At 38.6% G+C, this 16,668-nt stretch overlaps 1 protein-coding gene across 1 annotated transcript in view; it reads left to right on the top strand.

Annotated features, from left to right (window-relative positions):
- The first annotated feature begins 105 nt into the window (after positions 1–105).
- Positions 106–16,668, top strand: part of LOC105194050 — a 40,146-nt gene continuing 23,583 nt past the window's right edge. Inside the window, exons 1-2 of the mRNA XM_026139955.2 lie at positions 106–332; positions 704–868. Coding sequence (XP_025995740.1) covers positions 751–868 — 118 coding nt within the window. The 5' untranslated portion in view covers positions 106–332; positions 704–750. The remainder of the gene's footprint in view (positions 333–703; positions 869–16,668) is intronic.

Below are 16,668 nucleotides of genomic sequence, written 5' to 3'. Positions count from 1 at the left end.
CGCCATGTGACATTATTAAGATTAAAAATATATATTGCACGATATGTGTGTGTACGAGTATGTGTGTCGTGTGAAGAGGAAATAAAATAGCAAAGGTTACACGTGTGTGTCAAACGCGTGATCTTTTGTTAAATAAATAATCCGCGTGTTCTTGCAGCCACACCGATGTTCGCCTCGAGGGGCACATGGCACAAACAGAGTCGCAGCAGTTTCGAACGGGAAACGGCATTTGCGCAAGTTCGGGCTTTCCTCTCTTCGGCGTCGCGGCGCGATTCAGTTTCGCGCGAGCTTGCAACGACGGAGGACGCTTTAACGGCCGGTGAAAGGTTTCGGTATGTCAAGAGGGAATTATAAATAACGCGATACGATCGGATTGCATTAGCTGTGACAACGGAAAGAGAAAGGAAAAGGGGGGAAAAAAGTTACGGAGAGTCCGACGCGGATTTTTAACAATTCGCAAGCGATTTTATCCCCTCGAATCGGAGGGAAAAAAGTAAACCGTCCGTTGATTAGATAAATTTTCAATTAAATTCTTTTCTGTAAAAAGCAATAATTTGTTTTCGATATCGGATGTAAATGTCGCGATGCCACGCGTTCTTCGGGGGATGATTATGTGTAATGAGCTTGAAGGAATAAAATAATTTTATAAAGGCCTTTATAAAATTATATCGTTCAAGTAATTACAAGTGATGTACTCCCGCAGGAACTTTGCGAAGAGGCGCAAAAGGGTGCGAAACTATCGGACGACTCATGATAACGCAGATGAAGGACTTTGCGAAAAATACCGGCGATATGTCTCCCTATGACAGGCCGTGCGAAGCGCATTTGCCGACGATAACGAGGATCGTAGGGGTGTGCACCGCTATTGGTGAGTTTGGATTACTTATATTGCATTTATTAACGCGTACATTTCATCTTCCCGATGTACAATCACGGTAGTATTACTTTTTCGTCAAGAAAGATTGAACTTTTTATCGTAGAGCGTACACGAGATTGAAATTGAAAAATTATTAATTTATATATTTAATAATATCAATATATAATTATCTTAAGAAATTTAATTTTATATTCTAATAAAACTAATAAAAGAATATTGAATTTTTTTACTTTTTGGGGAAGAGGGATCCTACACAGTAGAAAACATTTTGTACACTTATGTTAATGTTGATTCTTGTTAAAATTTTTGTGTTGAATTTTTAACACGCCCAAGTGTTAATTTTACATAATTATGTTATTATAATATTTACGTAATTATGTTATTTTAATATTTTATGTTAAATTGATATTCAACATTTCTTAGTGTTAAAATAACTCAATTTACAAATAAATAACGTGAAAATAACGTAGTTTTAAAACATAAAAACGAAGAAAAACGAATAAAATGTACGTCAACGTATTATATATATTTTAATATTATTATACTGGAAACATATGTTTCCATACTCTGGTTCCAAATCGTATCGAAGCATTATATTTTTTAAATATTTATATTACTTTCTAACGTATTCATCTTGCGTTAAATTAACATGAAAACTTTAGTGGGCTATTTGGAAAACACAATATATATTAAATATGTATTAAATATACATATATTAAATATATATGCAATATATACATATATTAAATATGCAATTTACATTAAATTGAATACAAATTTCCCAACTGTGTATAGATGCCTGTTAGTATCAATATTATTAAATTAATTATCGATTTAACACATTATTGTGATATTACTATTCTGATTCAATTTAAGTGTTTCAAGACCGAAAGTAACGGCGCGCAGAATTAGAAAACGCATATGAAATCAAATAAAAAATATTATTTGAACACCAAGATCCTGCTATAATCGTTGTCGGTCTTTTCTCAATTTTGATTGTATTATACACATCGCGGTCTTATTCCGATTGTTGTTTTAATATCTAACTATTAATTAAAAATTCAATGATTAGACGAGAAGGTAGGCCACGGATTAATAGCGCGACATATACAAAATAACTACATGTACAAAAAAAGGGGGAACTATCGCTGTTTGAATATAAATTTCATCTCGGTAGGAAGGGGTAGTCGGCGCCGGTGGCAGCGGAATGAAAATGATCCTCTCTGCTGCTTCGAATGAGAATGGGGATGGCGCGCGGACACTGCTTTTTTCATTACCGCTTAGGGAAGGTAAAAGGGCTCCGTACCTGTCGACGAAGTTCTTTAACACCTTCTTAATATTAATGGGTCGTTATAGCTTAGTCGAAGACATTAACTCGAGACGAATTCCCTCGCGATCCGCTCGGTGATGGGGGTTTCCGTTTTAAATAGCCGCGCACATTATCGTACCTCCGCGAAAATTCCAGAGCTCGTCCTTTATTTTCCAGACTATCTGAATTCTTAGAGCAAGTCGTTTGAAAAGTAAAGCAACAAGCAACGATAACACGATGATAATTTGGAAACGATATAACAACGTTAAACAAAAAAGTAGATACGTTGTAAAGTATATTTTGCGACTATAATGTTAGAATAATTATAGTTAGCTCCATTTTTATAATTATTACTGCTAGCACTGAAAATAATTATAAATCATAATTATTTTCGGCGTTAACTATATTTAAATTATAGTAATTAATTACATTTGAATTACACTTCAATTAATTGCAATCATTTTTTTTTCATCGGTTTAACGTATTGTTGTGTTTATTATTATTGCTAACATTTTTATAGTAATTACATATAAAATGAAATTTTTAACCATAATTATTTTAACATTCAGTTAGAGTCACAAACACCGAACGCCCTTCTCTCAATATATATATATATACAAGGCTTGGCTAAAGTACTCAAAGTAAATTTAGCTAAATGCAGATTTGAAAATAATTCTGTTAGATCATCAGAATAATTATTTGTAAATCGAAGGTGTAAGTGAAACCGGGACGAGAAAAGCGTGAATAGAGAATATATCAACAATGAATAAAGTTGATTTATTCTTTTTATAAAAATCGCAGAAGACCCACTTGCAATTGGAATTGACGGTAATCTCACCGTGCAATTTGAGAAAATCATTATTACTTTATATTGTATCGCTGAAGATGGCTGAAAGAACAGCCGAGACGTTCGAACTGGAGAAAATGTTAATGAAGCACTGAACAAAAGTTATCAACAAGCGAAATCATCCGCGGGATTAGACTTAATTGCCTATGTCAAAACTAAATTTCAAAACAATCGTGTACTAAATAAATGTTTCTTTCAATATTTATTCTCTCTTCATTATAACATTTTCTCAATATTTATAAAAGATTTAAAAAGCATTGTCTGCTGATTGCGTAGGACGTCCAAGCTAATTGCTATATGCGTCGAAACTTTTTGCATGCAAAAACTTTTTGTTTATCACGTCTTTCGCAATTATTTTGACGGTCCAACGGAATATTCGCAGATCTGTACTCGGGGGAAGTTTTTAGGTACCTTATAGCGGAACCGTTATTTCTGTGCACGAGCTAAAATAATCCTCGCCGTTTGGCAATGCCTAATGTTCTAGAAATAATTGAGCGACGACAGAAATATTCTAATGGACCTCTGCGGACGCTTAAAATCGCTCCATCAGATTCGGCTGCCAATAACACGTGTTTCTTCCGTTTTCTCGTACCATTTCATCTCCCCCCCTGTCGCGACAAACAATGACGAAAAATACTCTCGGCGGATCCCACGATCCATTATCTCCGAATGAATGGCGGAAGTTTTTAGTACGGCGACGCTGCGCGCCGCTGAAACGCTCGGTGTCGCGACGCCGCTGACTCATCATCCATCGCGAGCCATAGGAAGCGACACGGGGATAAATTGTACGCGACAGTCGCGCTTCGGTCGCGTCTCTTAATTGATAACGCTTAATGCGTCCAATCCCTGGCAATTAGTAAGCGCGCGCGCGAACGTGTGGCCGATCGAACGGATGAATGGCACGAATCGCGTCTGAGAGCGAGTTGGACTGCGGACCTCGAATTCGACCATTGACATTTAATTACGTGCTATTCCTGGTGCCAAATGACCGCGAAAGGTCGTGAAACATTATCGAAATCATGAAACGTGCTTGCGCAGTTCTGTCGCATTTTAGCTCGTTTAACGAATGCCTTTGAATGATTTTCCCTTTCGCGATCTCTTTATGGCCATTGTGGTTGCTGAATGCTGCGTGCTCGCGCTAAAATAACTTGAAATTATTTAAATAAATATAAAATAAATTACACACGTATCTTGAGATGACGTAGAAATGATTTAATTTGGAATTTATCTATAGATAAAAGATCAAATCACATGTTATTTTATCTAGATAGTTTTAAAACAATATCGCTGTCGAGCAAAACAATTTACAATATAAAAACAATTTATCCATATTTTTATTTATAAATATTTGTTTTAAATACGCGAGTTTTTCAAATAATTCAATATCTGAAGGAAAATATTTCTCTCTCGATTGGGATCGATACGCAAATAAAAATCAAAGTTGAAAAAGAGGGAATGTATGATTCACATTAAGATGACTCTCTGACAAAGTTCCTTATAAAATGGTTTTCGAACCATTTATACAAGTTTTGAGGCAATGTTTACATTGCGCTGCTATTTTTTACTTATGCAATCTGTTGCATAAATCACTACAAAAAATTCTCCTAACAAATTAAACAGTACCGTACTTCGTACTACTCGTTACTGTTTACATTGACTTTTAAATAATTGAAAAAGAAAACATTTCTTTTAACAACAGGACAGAGATAGAGATAATATATTGTACATTTTGATAATCTCGATAAAGATAAAGAGCCATTTTTTTCATCCAGATAATTTTGCAGCTAATTTTATACAGAACAATAAACGCTCTAGTCTCGTGAAAATCGTATATTGTACAGTGTAACAAACACACCTTTTTTTTCTGTCTCATTTTAACGATTAATTCTGCTGTCCATTCGGCATCTCGTTGAAGAGCTCGCTCGGACGCTTTTTAATTGGTTCGCGCGAGTATAAAACAAAATATTTTACGCTCGTGGGTGGCGCAGTGGGCTATGAAAATTTTCGCTCGCGATTTAACGCAACGAAATATTTTTTTCCCCTTCCTCCCCCCAAAAAAAAGAAGAATATTCGGCGCATCGCGAATCGCATGCACGCTTTTCCATGTTGCGTAATAATGTCGCGTGCGATGCTTGTTTCGCGTTTGCTTTTATTGCGCGCCTGTTTCGAATTCGTTGACAGTTTCCGCACCTCTAATACACACGCATACACAGTCGTACACAATGGCTCGGTATTTATTGTATTCAGGATATATATATATATATTTTTTTTTTTAAATTTGTTTTATCGATTATCATGCGCTCACAAGCCGCGCTCGAGGCTCGAACCATCCCGTCCACGTTTTGCGGCCTCGTGCCCTTTCCGGAAGCGATGTTTGCGATGTCGGCGGATAAAGAGCATGCCAGGAGTGCACAATGCAACGGCGACTGCAGTGTGCACCCGGTAATCGCGAGCGACGCGAAACCGCTGACGGTAGTATCAAGTCGTTATTTAGGATAACTCCGGTATTTACGCCGCGAAAGTCAGAAAAAGTGGAAGGAGCGGAGATAACTTGCTTGCAACTGCTTTGTTACATACCTTTCATGTTACGTTAGTACTGCGTTGCAATTTTAGTTTCTTTTTTTTGCTTTCGATATGAACAACATCATTGGGAGTTGAATCAATTTGTCAATGTGCATGAGTGGTGCAGCGATGCGTTACAATTTACGTAAAATAATTACTCCTTTTGCAGGGTGTAAAAGGTTTATCGATTGTTTCATGATACGACAAGTGTAGTGAGATAATAAAGGATGAAGCGCACGAAAATACACGCGCTTAGCCCTTGGTATCCTTTGTCCAATTTGTGATTGTTATAAAAATTCGACTGGCCAATAAATCTCGCCATTTTTTTTTTTTTTAATACAAGGAAAAAATGCAAGGGTTTTTCTTTGCATAGTTCTCCTTCCAAATATAAGAAAATTAAATATTTTGTATTTCTAGTTTTTTTTTTTCTATAGCGGTAGAAGTTTTTATTGGTACAGTTCATTTTTTTCGAACGTAATAAATAATACTTGATAAATTAAGTTTTCGATCGGCGCGTTGTGCGTACCGGAGTCACTCTGCCCGCATTCGCGATACCCGACTTTTTCGCTTAATCCAAATAAAAGCAAAAAAAAGAACACTCGAGCAAGACAACAAGAAAGAAAGGAAAAGAAAGAGAGGGAGAGAAGGAAAGAAAGGCGAGAGAGAGAGAGAGGGGGGGGGAGATAAAATAGAAGAATTTCGACGCTGATAATACGCGCTCGCGCGAATTGACGCGTAAATCATTCACGCGGTGTTATTACTTTTCTTTCTTCTATCCCGCCCCGGCGTAGCAATACGGAGTCGAGGGAGAAGCCACTATAAGCTCCGTTTGTCGAGGAATCCATGATTGAAAAGGACGCGGGGACCTCGAGATAGGATTCCACGTGCTCCCGCCCTCCTCTCTCTCTTCTGCGGTATATACTCTTGTATAATATTCCCGTGGATGGAATCTTCGGATTACGTTAGCGGATAAGCTCGCGGCGGTGGAGCTCGCGGCTCCGAGCCGGAATTCGCAGAATTTCCGCCGGGGCCGAGCGGCGATCGCGAGCGCGGGCATCGCGTCGCGAGGATATAAATATAATCGGTGCGGGGTGGCTGTTTACGTGCGGCTGGGTATCGGCATTTCGTTATCTCGGTCCGGGCGACGGCGCGGAAAAGCCACGGCCGTTTTTTCGTGGCCATCCCGCGCGGTCGGTCGGTCGTCTGCGCGCCTGCAACCGGAAAACAAGCCAGCACGCGAGCCATCCATCTCGGGACGTGGATGGCGAATCCCGCCGACCCTCCTGCACCTACCTCCCCTTTCCCCCTTCCCCCTTTCCAACCCTGCTCGCGCTCGCAACCTTTGGACGTGCTGTCGATAAAACGCCGTTGATTTACCGTCGAGGACTTATCGCGGAATTGCGCAGGCAGCGGCGCCGTTAAGCGAGCGAAAATGTGTCGCGCTCGGTGCGTTTGTTTCTCTTAAAGTAATGAGCACATACGACAGGAGCACGTGGAAATCGCTATCGCGAGACTGGTCCGCTCGCGGAATTACGGGAGCGAGATTGTTGCTCTTTCACACGTGATGTTGAGAGGCCGAAATCTTTTTAAAAGGTATTTTGATCTTAAAATGCGGAAAAGTATCTTTGGGAATTTTTTTTTTAAAGAAAACTGTTGCACACATTTTTTTATGCTTTTAACTCTTTCGCACCCGCCGTTGCGCCCTGAGGCAATTTAACAATCTTCGGATTCATCCAGACGCCAAACTAATCGATACTTGAATAACAACAACAATATTTTGATTTCTCAAAATTTGCGTTAATAGGAAAATTATGAAAAAAATCAGGTACCATCTTTATATTATTAAGAACAATAATAGAGAAAAACATTTTTTCTTTTATATAGAATTAATTCGGGATTAAAAGGGTTAAACATCTATTTGCCGAGGAGAAGGTGTTATTATTATGGCCCTTGTATTATGGATACTTGCAATATCTCCGTTATTGGGAGTTCTAGTGATTATAATTTTTGGAATCACTTGTTTAGTAGTTCATCCAGTTATGGAGTAGCTAATATGCCAACACACAATAGCTAATACTTGCTACAACTCTTAAAATTTCGCAGAGTGAAGCGCCACTCTAAAAGAATGACAATTAAGCTGGTGCAATTTTCGAGTGATTTATCGCTCTAATAAAAATATAAATTCAATTTTGTAGAGCGAAAATTAAGCTTGTACAATTTTCGAGTGATTTTTCATTTTACAAGATCCAGACATTTTCACTTTTGAGCATTTTGAAATTTTTCCAAGGTACATTTTAACATTTAGTTACACGCACTTTCTTATTCTTTTTAAACGGTAGCGTACGAGCGTTATTTCGTAGAGTAAAAATCTACTTTAAAAGAGTGAAAATTAACCCTGTACAATTTTTCGAGTGCAATTTGTCACTCTATGAGATTTAGAGATTAGCATTTCATTCTACAGATTTATCTCGAGTTACAAATTAAATAATAACGTAATGAAGTTCTTTAAGTGTGCAATGTTGACGTCCAGTACCATCACGTCGTGTGCACTGAGAACAAAAAATTTACTAGAAAGCTAAAATGTTTAGTCCGATACGACCAACTGAACATTGAATTCATTCAATAGTCAGAATCACTGCATCAGTCGCTGAACAATCACCAGTAAATGACCGTTTCAGAAAAGTATTAAGATAATAAGACTTTAAATTAATAAACTTCGAATTAATTGTATCTTTTGTAATCTAATTTTCATAATGATTTTACTAAAATACAATTCAAAGTGTAATTATATTAAAATATCATTTACATGTTCATTAACTAGTTCAATTTTTTTATTTCGTTGATTGTGAAGTGATCCTAACTATTGAGCCAATCTAATATTTAGTTGATCTGTACTATTTAGTTACACAAAAAAATGGTATAATTTATTCAAATCCATTCAAGTCAATTATTCAACTGGTTTTTAACCAAGACCAATTAAACCAACTCAATATTTAGTTGCACCTATCGGACTGAATATTTTAGTTTTCAACAAATTTTTTTCTCTCAGTTTCTAGGCACCTGACTTTCGAATAAAAAAAAAAAAACACAAGTTTCTCGCAAAGCTTCCGGTTAAGGTTCTCGAGTAAAGATCAGCCGTCACCAGAAGAAGAGCTCTGGAAAACATCCGTATGACATATCACGTACTCGACTCGTCGCTGACTCGTCGTCGTCGCGAGTCGCAACTCGCGTGATGACACTCATCGCCGGAGATCTCGAGCGATCTCGCGACGGAGGGGAGCATCGGGAAAGCTATAGCAAAGCCGGGGCAGCGGCATACATTCCGTCGGTGTCGCGGGCAATTCACCCGATTCGACCCGGGGGGCACGAACTTTCGATTGCTCGTAACTCGTCGTAACAAACCGGGGATATTTTGTTACGCGAGTAACCCGAGAGCGAACTCCCCCCCGGTTCGTCCCGCGCATTCCCGAGTTCGGAGTTCGCGGCGAGAGCGAAATGCATGAGATCCGAATGTATGTATAGCAAGATTCACATTCGAGTCTTCTTCTCGTCTTTGTCCGTTGAAGCGAGAAGAGTCGCGTCTCTTTCGGAATGTGAAATCGAGGTCCCGATTTCATTCCGGCGATCCGTCGCGGCGCGCGGCAGGAGAGGGGGATCGACCTACGGCCGCGCGATGTCCTCATGCAGAGTTTCGGGATTAATGAGCTGCGACGGAGGCACGGAGAGATGGTAAGGGAGATAGATACCCCAGGTAACTGGAGCAAGCGGCCTCGCCTCGCCTCGCCTCGTCCGCAGCTCGGCCGCTAGACGAGCGTGCTCGCTCCGCGCGATCTCGCATTCGTGTACTTTAATTAGTTTCCGGGAGTCTGCGGGCACCCGTCGAAATCGCTGCCGCGCATCCCCTGAAATTATAAACTGCAATCGGATTAACCCTGCTCTCTCTCACTCTCTCTCTCTCTCTCTGAGCATCTCTGGCTCGTTTACAACACAAATATCGGACGCGGGCTCTCTTCCCCCGCTTCCCTCCAGTTTATAATCCCGCGTACGCTCCGTCAGCGTCCTTCGAGCCCGATGAACTAAATTGTCGGGGAAACGAGTTAATAACGCGACGAGCATATTTATTGATGACAATTAGCGAATATGCTGTTTGAAATGTAATTCGGACGTATCGTCTCGCGCATCTCACTCGCGCGCGCGCGCGCAAATTAGCTCTTCACAAGTGAGTATAAATGAGGCATATCGAATGAACAAGGATAAATCGAATACTAATTAGTACAAAAATTGTTCCGAGACTCTATTGTTAAATACATTTAATTTGAATTCAATTCTGTTGCTAATCGTGGATAGATCGAAATAGATAAACGGATTTCAGGATATTGAATTATCCGCCGCTTTTTCACTTTCTCTCTCTCTCTCTCTCTCTCTCTCTTACTCTCTCGAAATTCACGACGGAAATGTAAAACGGCAATTAGGCGATCGGCGATAATTTATAGCCGCCCGCACCGAGTGCACTTGCCATTCGTATCGAAGCGTAAATCAGTGCTAATTTGCGCGATGCGATTACGCCGGCGAGAATCAGTCGCCGGTACAAATTACATCCTCCATTCGTGCACCATTGGTATGTGCATTATGCATTCGCGAGGCACATTCGTTGCGCTGAAAACGGATTAAACACGCCCCGGACGAGACTGCCGCGACATTCTCGATCGACGTTATCAGATGTACAGATCGCGATTGCCTGTGAATTGGTTAAAAATAAAATGATCAACTTTCTGAGTTTTACAATAATTAATATTGGAATCAAAACCGTGATTTGTATACAGTACAATTAAAATCGAGAAAGATCAATATACGTCCTGAGAAAAGTTTCTTCCAGTCAAAAAATATTTATTCGAACCAAAGAAATTTGTGCATTGCTATGCTCGTACATTGCAGTTAAAGAAAAGTTTCTTTGATTTGAACAAATTTTTCGGTTGTTCACCTTTCATTAGAATTAAAGAAATATTTTGGTTGCGCAACGTAAATCTTTTTTTAAATAAAAGAAATATATTTTTAAAACTAGAGCAACCAAATTATTTCTTACATTTCCGTCAGTGCTTGCTTTGAATTAAAACATTATTTATTTAAATTAAAGAAATAATTTAGTTACTTCAAAAAAGGCTAATAATTGTTGTTTCTTGAAATAAAATAAATTTTTATTTTCCTCAAAAATATTTTTATTTTAAATAACTTAAAAAATTTAATATAAAAGAAACAATTTCATCGATTTAAACATAACTTTTCTCTGGGTGCATCCTTGGAGTTAAAAAATATTTGTTTGAATAAAAAAATAGTTGTGCATTGTCATATAATTAAAAAAAAGTTTTTTTTTATTTGAAGAAATTTTTTGTTTATTCCTTTCATTAGAATTAAAGAAACAGTTTGATTGTAAAAATCTTTTTTTAAAATACAATAAAAGAAATATATTTTTCAAACCAGAACTACTAAATTATTTCTCACATCTCTGTCAGTACTTTTTTGAATTAAAAATTATTTGATTAAATTAAAGTAATAATTTGAATAAATAATTTATTTATTTTAAAAAGGCTAATAATCTCGTTTCTCGAAATTAAATAAATTTTTATTTTCCTCAAAGGTATTTTCACTTCAGATTTAAAAAAAGGCAAGGAAAAAAAAGATTTCATCAATTTAAACAGAATTTTTCTCTCGGTGTAGCAAGATCTGTTGAAATAATAGTTTCTTGCGCGATTTTACATACAATTTGTAATTCTTTCGAACTGTGTTTTTGAATCTTAACCTATCGAGTTTCTTCCCTCCTCTTCGCCCTCCTTTTTCTCCCCTCGTCCCTATATACGACTTATAAAACGGTATCACGGGAAGTCCAGGCTGACGGAGAGATACGTCGAAACTCGAGGGTAACGTATGGCGACGCGAATGCAGACGGACCGGGCCGGTCCCCGGGCGCGCGACTGTGCGAATTCGTGTTGACGCGAATTCACTACGGCTCGCGACTATGTTTTATCCCCGCTGATGCCTCCGCCGCGAGCCGCCGTCGCGGCAAAGTGTTTTAAGTTAAGCGTTTAATTTGCCAACGTCGCGAACGTGGAGGAGTCGATTCTCGCGAGCCGCCGTCGGGATGTTCACGGTGGATTTTGCACTTTGCACTTTGCACTTTGCGACTTGTTAATTAACGTGAGCCAAAGGCAGCGCGTGCCAAAAATCTCATTAAAATCTTCCACGGCCAGATATTTCCTCTCCCAGATATTCTTGCGTCAGATTCGATGTTCGAATGACCCAAATTACCTTCGCACGTGCGAAAACTGAAATAATATTTTTGCGAAATTAAGGGAGAGATACTTTATCACATACTTGTTTGTAATGTGTTTTATTAATTATTTTATCTCTCGTATTTTATTTCTCTCTCTTCTCTCATTATAATTCTTTTTTTTACATTTGCAACCTGATAAAAAAAAAACCAATACCAGACATATCTTTTCATAAATTTGCAATTGATTTTTTATTAATGAGGCATTAAGCAGAATTTTCGCCTTTTAATGCAAAGAGTAAATTGATATTGCAATTTGAGAAACTCTCTCTGCAATCAATTTCAATTTTCTATCAGCGAAATAAGAAATTAGAGGAAAAAGAAATTATTTTATATGACCTAAAATTAATTATGCTTTACAGCAGAGAAATTCATTTCAGAAACTTTTTCACATTACGGAGATATCACGTTTTACATTTGAATCTTGATAAATATATCATCGAGATTTTACGTGAAAAATGTTTAAGGAGAGTAAAATAATCTCGAAGTTTTTGTGAACAAAAAGTCACTTTTCTTCTTTTATTATCTATTTATATAATACAAACAATGATGGACCTGATTATTTACTACTCCATTATTTACTACTCCAAATAGTTTAACTATTAGCACGTATCAACATTTCGGGGACACAGAATTTTCTCGTGAGACAACGATAAATTACTAACCGACATTCTGTGTAACAAATTCTTAGTCACACTTTCGATGCTATTAGAACTCTAACATATTACATATTTTACAATGAACGGTTGTAAAACTCGAAGTTAAATTTTCGCAGTTTTGTCTCACGACTATTTAATGTTAATAATTTTTTAATTTAGAACAATTTTAGGGATATATCATTATATTGATAAATACAATCAATATATTTATTACATTTATTTACATGATTACATAAATAGAAATGTTAATATAAATATGAATGTAAAATATAAATATATTGATTGATTTATGTTCGACGACTGATGACGATTAAGCAAGGTTGAAATGTTCCGTTTTAATTATTATCAATGAAAATAAATTTATTGTAAAACTACATCGCGTTGCTCGTTATTTCGGCTTGGCTTTTATCGGTTTATCACTTTAAATTCACGAATACATTTTCACGTTTACTCCCGCATTTTCGCAATTGCCCTCCTTTCACATTCTCTTTTGTATTCATCTTGCGCTGCATGTCTCGCGCGCGTATCCGGAAACGTGCCACTCGATATTTTCCGTAGTAGTTCCGTAAAACAAGCCCGACTCTTCTGTGCTATTTCGCCCCCCCTTTTTTTTTCAAGTGAACTTTCGCGAAAAAAGGCTCGACACGTGCGCCCGCCTAACGACCTAATTTTGACCTAATTAACTGGCTGTGAAACTCAATACCGTGTCGCCCATCGTAAAAAAAGACCCTCTCGGGAATGAATCTCCTATATTTTGCTTGGCGCGAGAGAAAACAATATATAAATGTCACAAGCATCGAGGGGAAATATGAGATGTCAGAGAAATATAAAAATACTGTACCTACGAACTGTTCCATTCTACCACTTGAATCTGACTAGTCTGATTGGTTAGTTCCACTGACCTTTCGCTAAACCCTCGAAACATCATTTTTTCGAGAACATTTCGCAGAAAATATTTTGTAATTTGTATTTCAGTTAAAAACCGTCTCCCTCTGTTAAAAGTTTTTGTGTAGAATTTTTACCGGAGTGTTAATTTAACGTGGTACGATTGTGTTACTTAAATATTGTTGTATTAAATTAATATTCAACATTTATTAGTGTCAAAATAATGTAATTTATAGAAAAATGAACAAATGACAAAAATAATGTCGTTTTAAATCGTTAGTTTTAAGGTAAACGAATAAAATATTAGCACAATATTATAAATATTAATAATTACTGAAGAAATTATTTCTCGAGAAACAATTTTTTATATATAATTATATAGAATTATATATAAAATATGAATAATTATGTCTTTATTGTTCATTAAGTATAAAGAGGAATAGAATGAAGCCCATAGCAGTTTGAGCGTGAATCGGATTGCGGCTTAAATGTATCGACATGGCGCAATATGTATTTACACTACCCTTATCGAGCTGGGCCCTTCACCAACGCAAAATTAATTTTAAAATATTTTAAAATTGAATTCTAATTAAGTGCTAATTTGGTGCTAAAGTCCAAAATTAGGTGTTCGAATCGTTTGGCAGAAAGTTAAAAAAAAATTGGATGGGGCTGACTTAACATTAAACTGGCTCCTTCCCCCGTCTCCCAACAAAGCAAAATAAACATTTATCATGTAATCCAATAAACAAATACAGCAGAATCAAGTGCTAATTAGATGTTTCAAGAAATAATAAAAATAAATCGAAAATATATATGAGAGAACTTAGAAGCCGGTCGTTCGCAAGAGACAAGTTATCTTAAAAAATTAGATGCTCGGACAAATTTGGTACTAAAAAATTCAGCTCTGTCTCTGCATTCATTTTTGTTTTCTTTGTTTTATCGCTCACATGGAACAAGATAAGCGTTACGATATTTCAAACCATAAAGAAATTTTACAACTCACCGGACCGATGCGCAGCAGCGGAATTGTAAACAGCTACATTAATCTGCAAAGTACATATAAATCCAAATTATAATAGCGTCCAAAATAATAAACGTAACATTTACTTTCATTTCAAAAGTAAAGCAGTGAGAATAATTTAACTACATTTTTTTAATTGAATAAATTTCTTTAATTTAAGTATAACATTTATGTATATAAATTTTTTCAGTAATTTCAAGCATTTATATTTTTAACTTAATACTTAAATATTTGAAACCAAGACATTCAATCAAGGAAAATTTAGTCAAATTGTTCAATAATTTTTCTTAAGTACGAATAATTTATAAATAATGTGGGAAGTAAACTCACCCACAGAGTTGTTCCGCCGTTGCCCGATGCTTCTCCCGAGCCTCCTTTCAAATTTCGTTAATATACAACACAACACTCGACTCGCGAACGAAAGATCAATTACGATCGCGCACTAATTATCACATCAACGCGCGACACTTTGTTGACGAAAGCACTCCCGGCAAAGCGACATCATCACGTAACGAAAGGGACACACGACCGCGCGACGATGATCTAAATCGATATTCCGTCGGACCATCTCATCGTCGCGCACAAAAACTCGGAAGTAGCTGCGCGTATAAAAATAAACCGTCCGACATCGATGATAACACACGAACTGATGCGCGATGCACGTCGACCGGTCGGAGTGATGATTCGAGCGAGGTGAATTAACGATGACTTTACATCATCCCGCAACAAGAACGCGTACTACGTCTGAGAGCGATCTCGCTGTGTTGTCCGAACGTTTATCTCATTGCAGTTACTCACAAAAACTTTTACGTGTAAAGAGAATTCCGTCGACACGATGACGTCACGCGAGGAGGTACACGTACGAACCGTGTGAACGTTGCTGCGAGAGAGGCTCGCCTGCTAACTTAACGCCACTCGCACAAAAGAGGAGGGGGGGAGGGGATGAGAGACAGCAGACCGTCGTTCCGTGTATGTATTGGTTACGTTTACTGCGGACGCTCACGCACTGTAAACGTTTATAAGCATCACTTCATCGTTCTGTTTATGAATATTAAACGAGGACAAATGATGTTTGCAAGCCCTGCGGGCTCGAAAGTGAACGCAGCCGTTGTCATACAGAAGAACTCCGATATGCATACGAGGCGAATCCGCTCGACATCGATGACGACACGCGAAGAAGCGGGTGTACGAATGCTGCGAAATATCGTGAAGCGGACACGGTACCTTCGCGGTTATCTACACACACGCGTCGCCCGACGAAGAGTCAACGCGCACACGTTTCAGGACGATCGTCACCGTATGTACGCCGACACTCATTTATTCACTCCACACTGCACGTAAAGTGTATTCGCTCGACCTCTATGTGCCGAGATACGAACGACGAGATCGGAGCACGCGACGCGCGGTCCGTGCCGGTCGGCCGCGGTACCCGAAATGCGTAGTTGTTGCGTCGCCGCCATGTCGCCGGCCCGTAGGATGAACTGCTGCGTGTTTACGCGCGAATTTAGTTACCTCCCGCGACATACGCATATCGCGGCGAGTCCTCGTCGCACGATTGTCACACTTGCGTTGGAATCGAGCTCCCCGCGACTGTGCTTACAGCGATGAAACGCGTCGCGACGACCGTCGACACGGGACCGACCCCCCGCTTACGCCGTCGGCTGCCGCTCCACTACTGTCCAGGCTGTCCACTACTAGCGGCGTGTCGAATTCGCTCCGAATAATTTCGAAGCGATACCAATCGACGATCGATAACATACGCACTTTCCAGGAAGAATTTTTTTTCCTGGAAAAAATTCTTCCTGGAAAATGTATACGAATTCGCTCCGAATAATTCCGAAGCGTTACCAGTCGACGATCGATGACATACGCACTTTCCAGGAAGAATTTTTTCCAGGAAAAAATTTTTCCTGGAAAGTGTATACGTTACCGATCGTCGATTGGTAACGCTTCGGAATTATTCGGAGCTATTCGACACTCCGCTAGTAGTGGACAGCCTGGGCAGTAGTGGAGCGGCAGTCGACGGCGTAAGCGGGGGATCGGTCCCGTGTCGACGGTCGTCGCGACGCGTTTCATCGCTGTAAGCACAGTCGCGGGGAGCTCGATTCCAACGCAAGTGTGACAATCGTGCGACGAGGACTCGCCGCGATATGCGTATGTCGCGGGAGGTAACTGAATTCGCG

Source organism: Solenopsis invicta, chromosome 14, assembly GCF_016802725.1.
Source record: "Solenopsis invicta isolate M01_SB chromosome 14, UNIL_Sinv_3.0, whole genome shotgun sequence".
In the NCBI taxonomy this organism is placed as follows: Eukaryota; Metazoa; Arthropoda; class Insecta; order Hymenoptera; family Formicidae; genus Solenopsis; species Solenopsis invicta.
The sequence above is the reverse complement of the archived record's forward strand: the minus strand, read 5'-3'. Positions and strand labels throughout refer to the sequence as shown.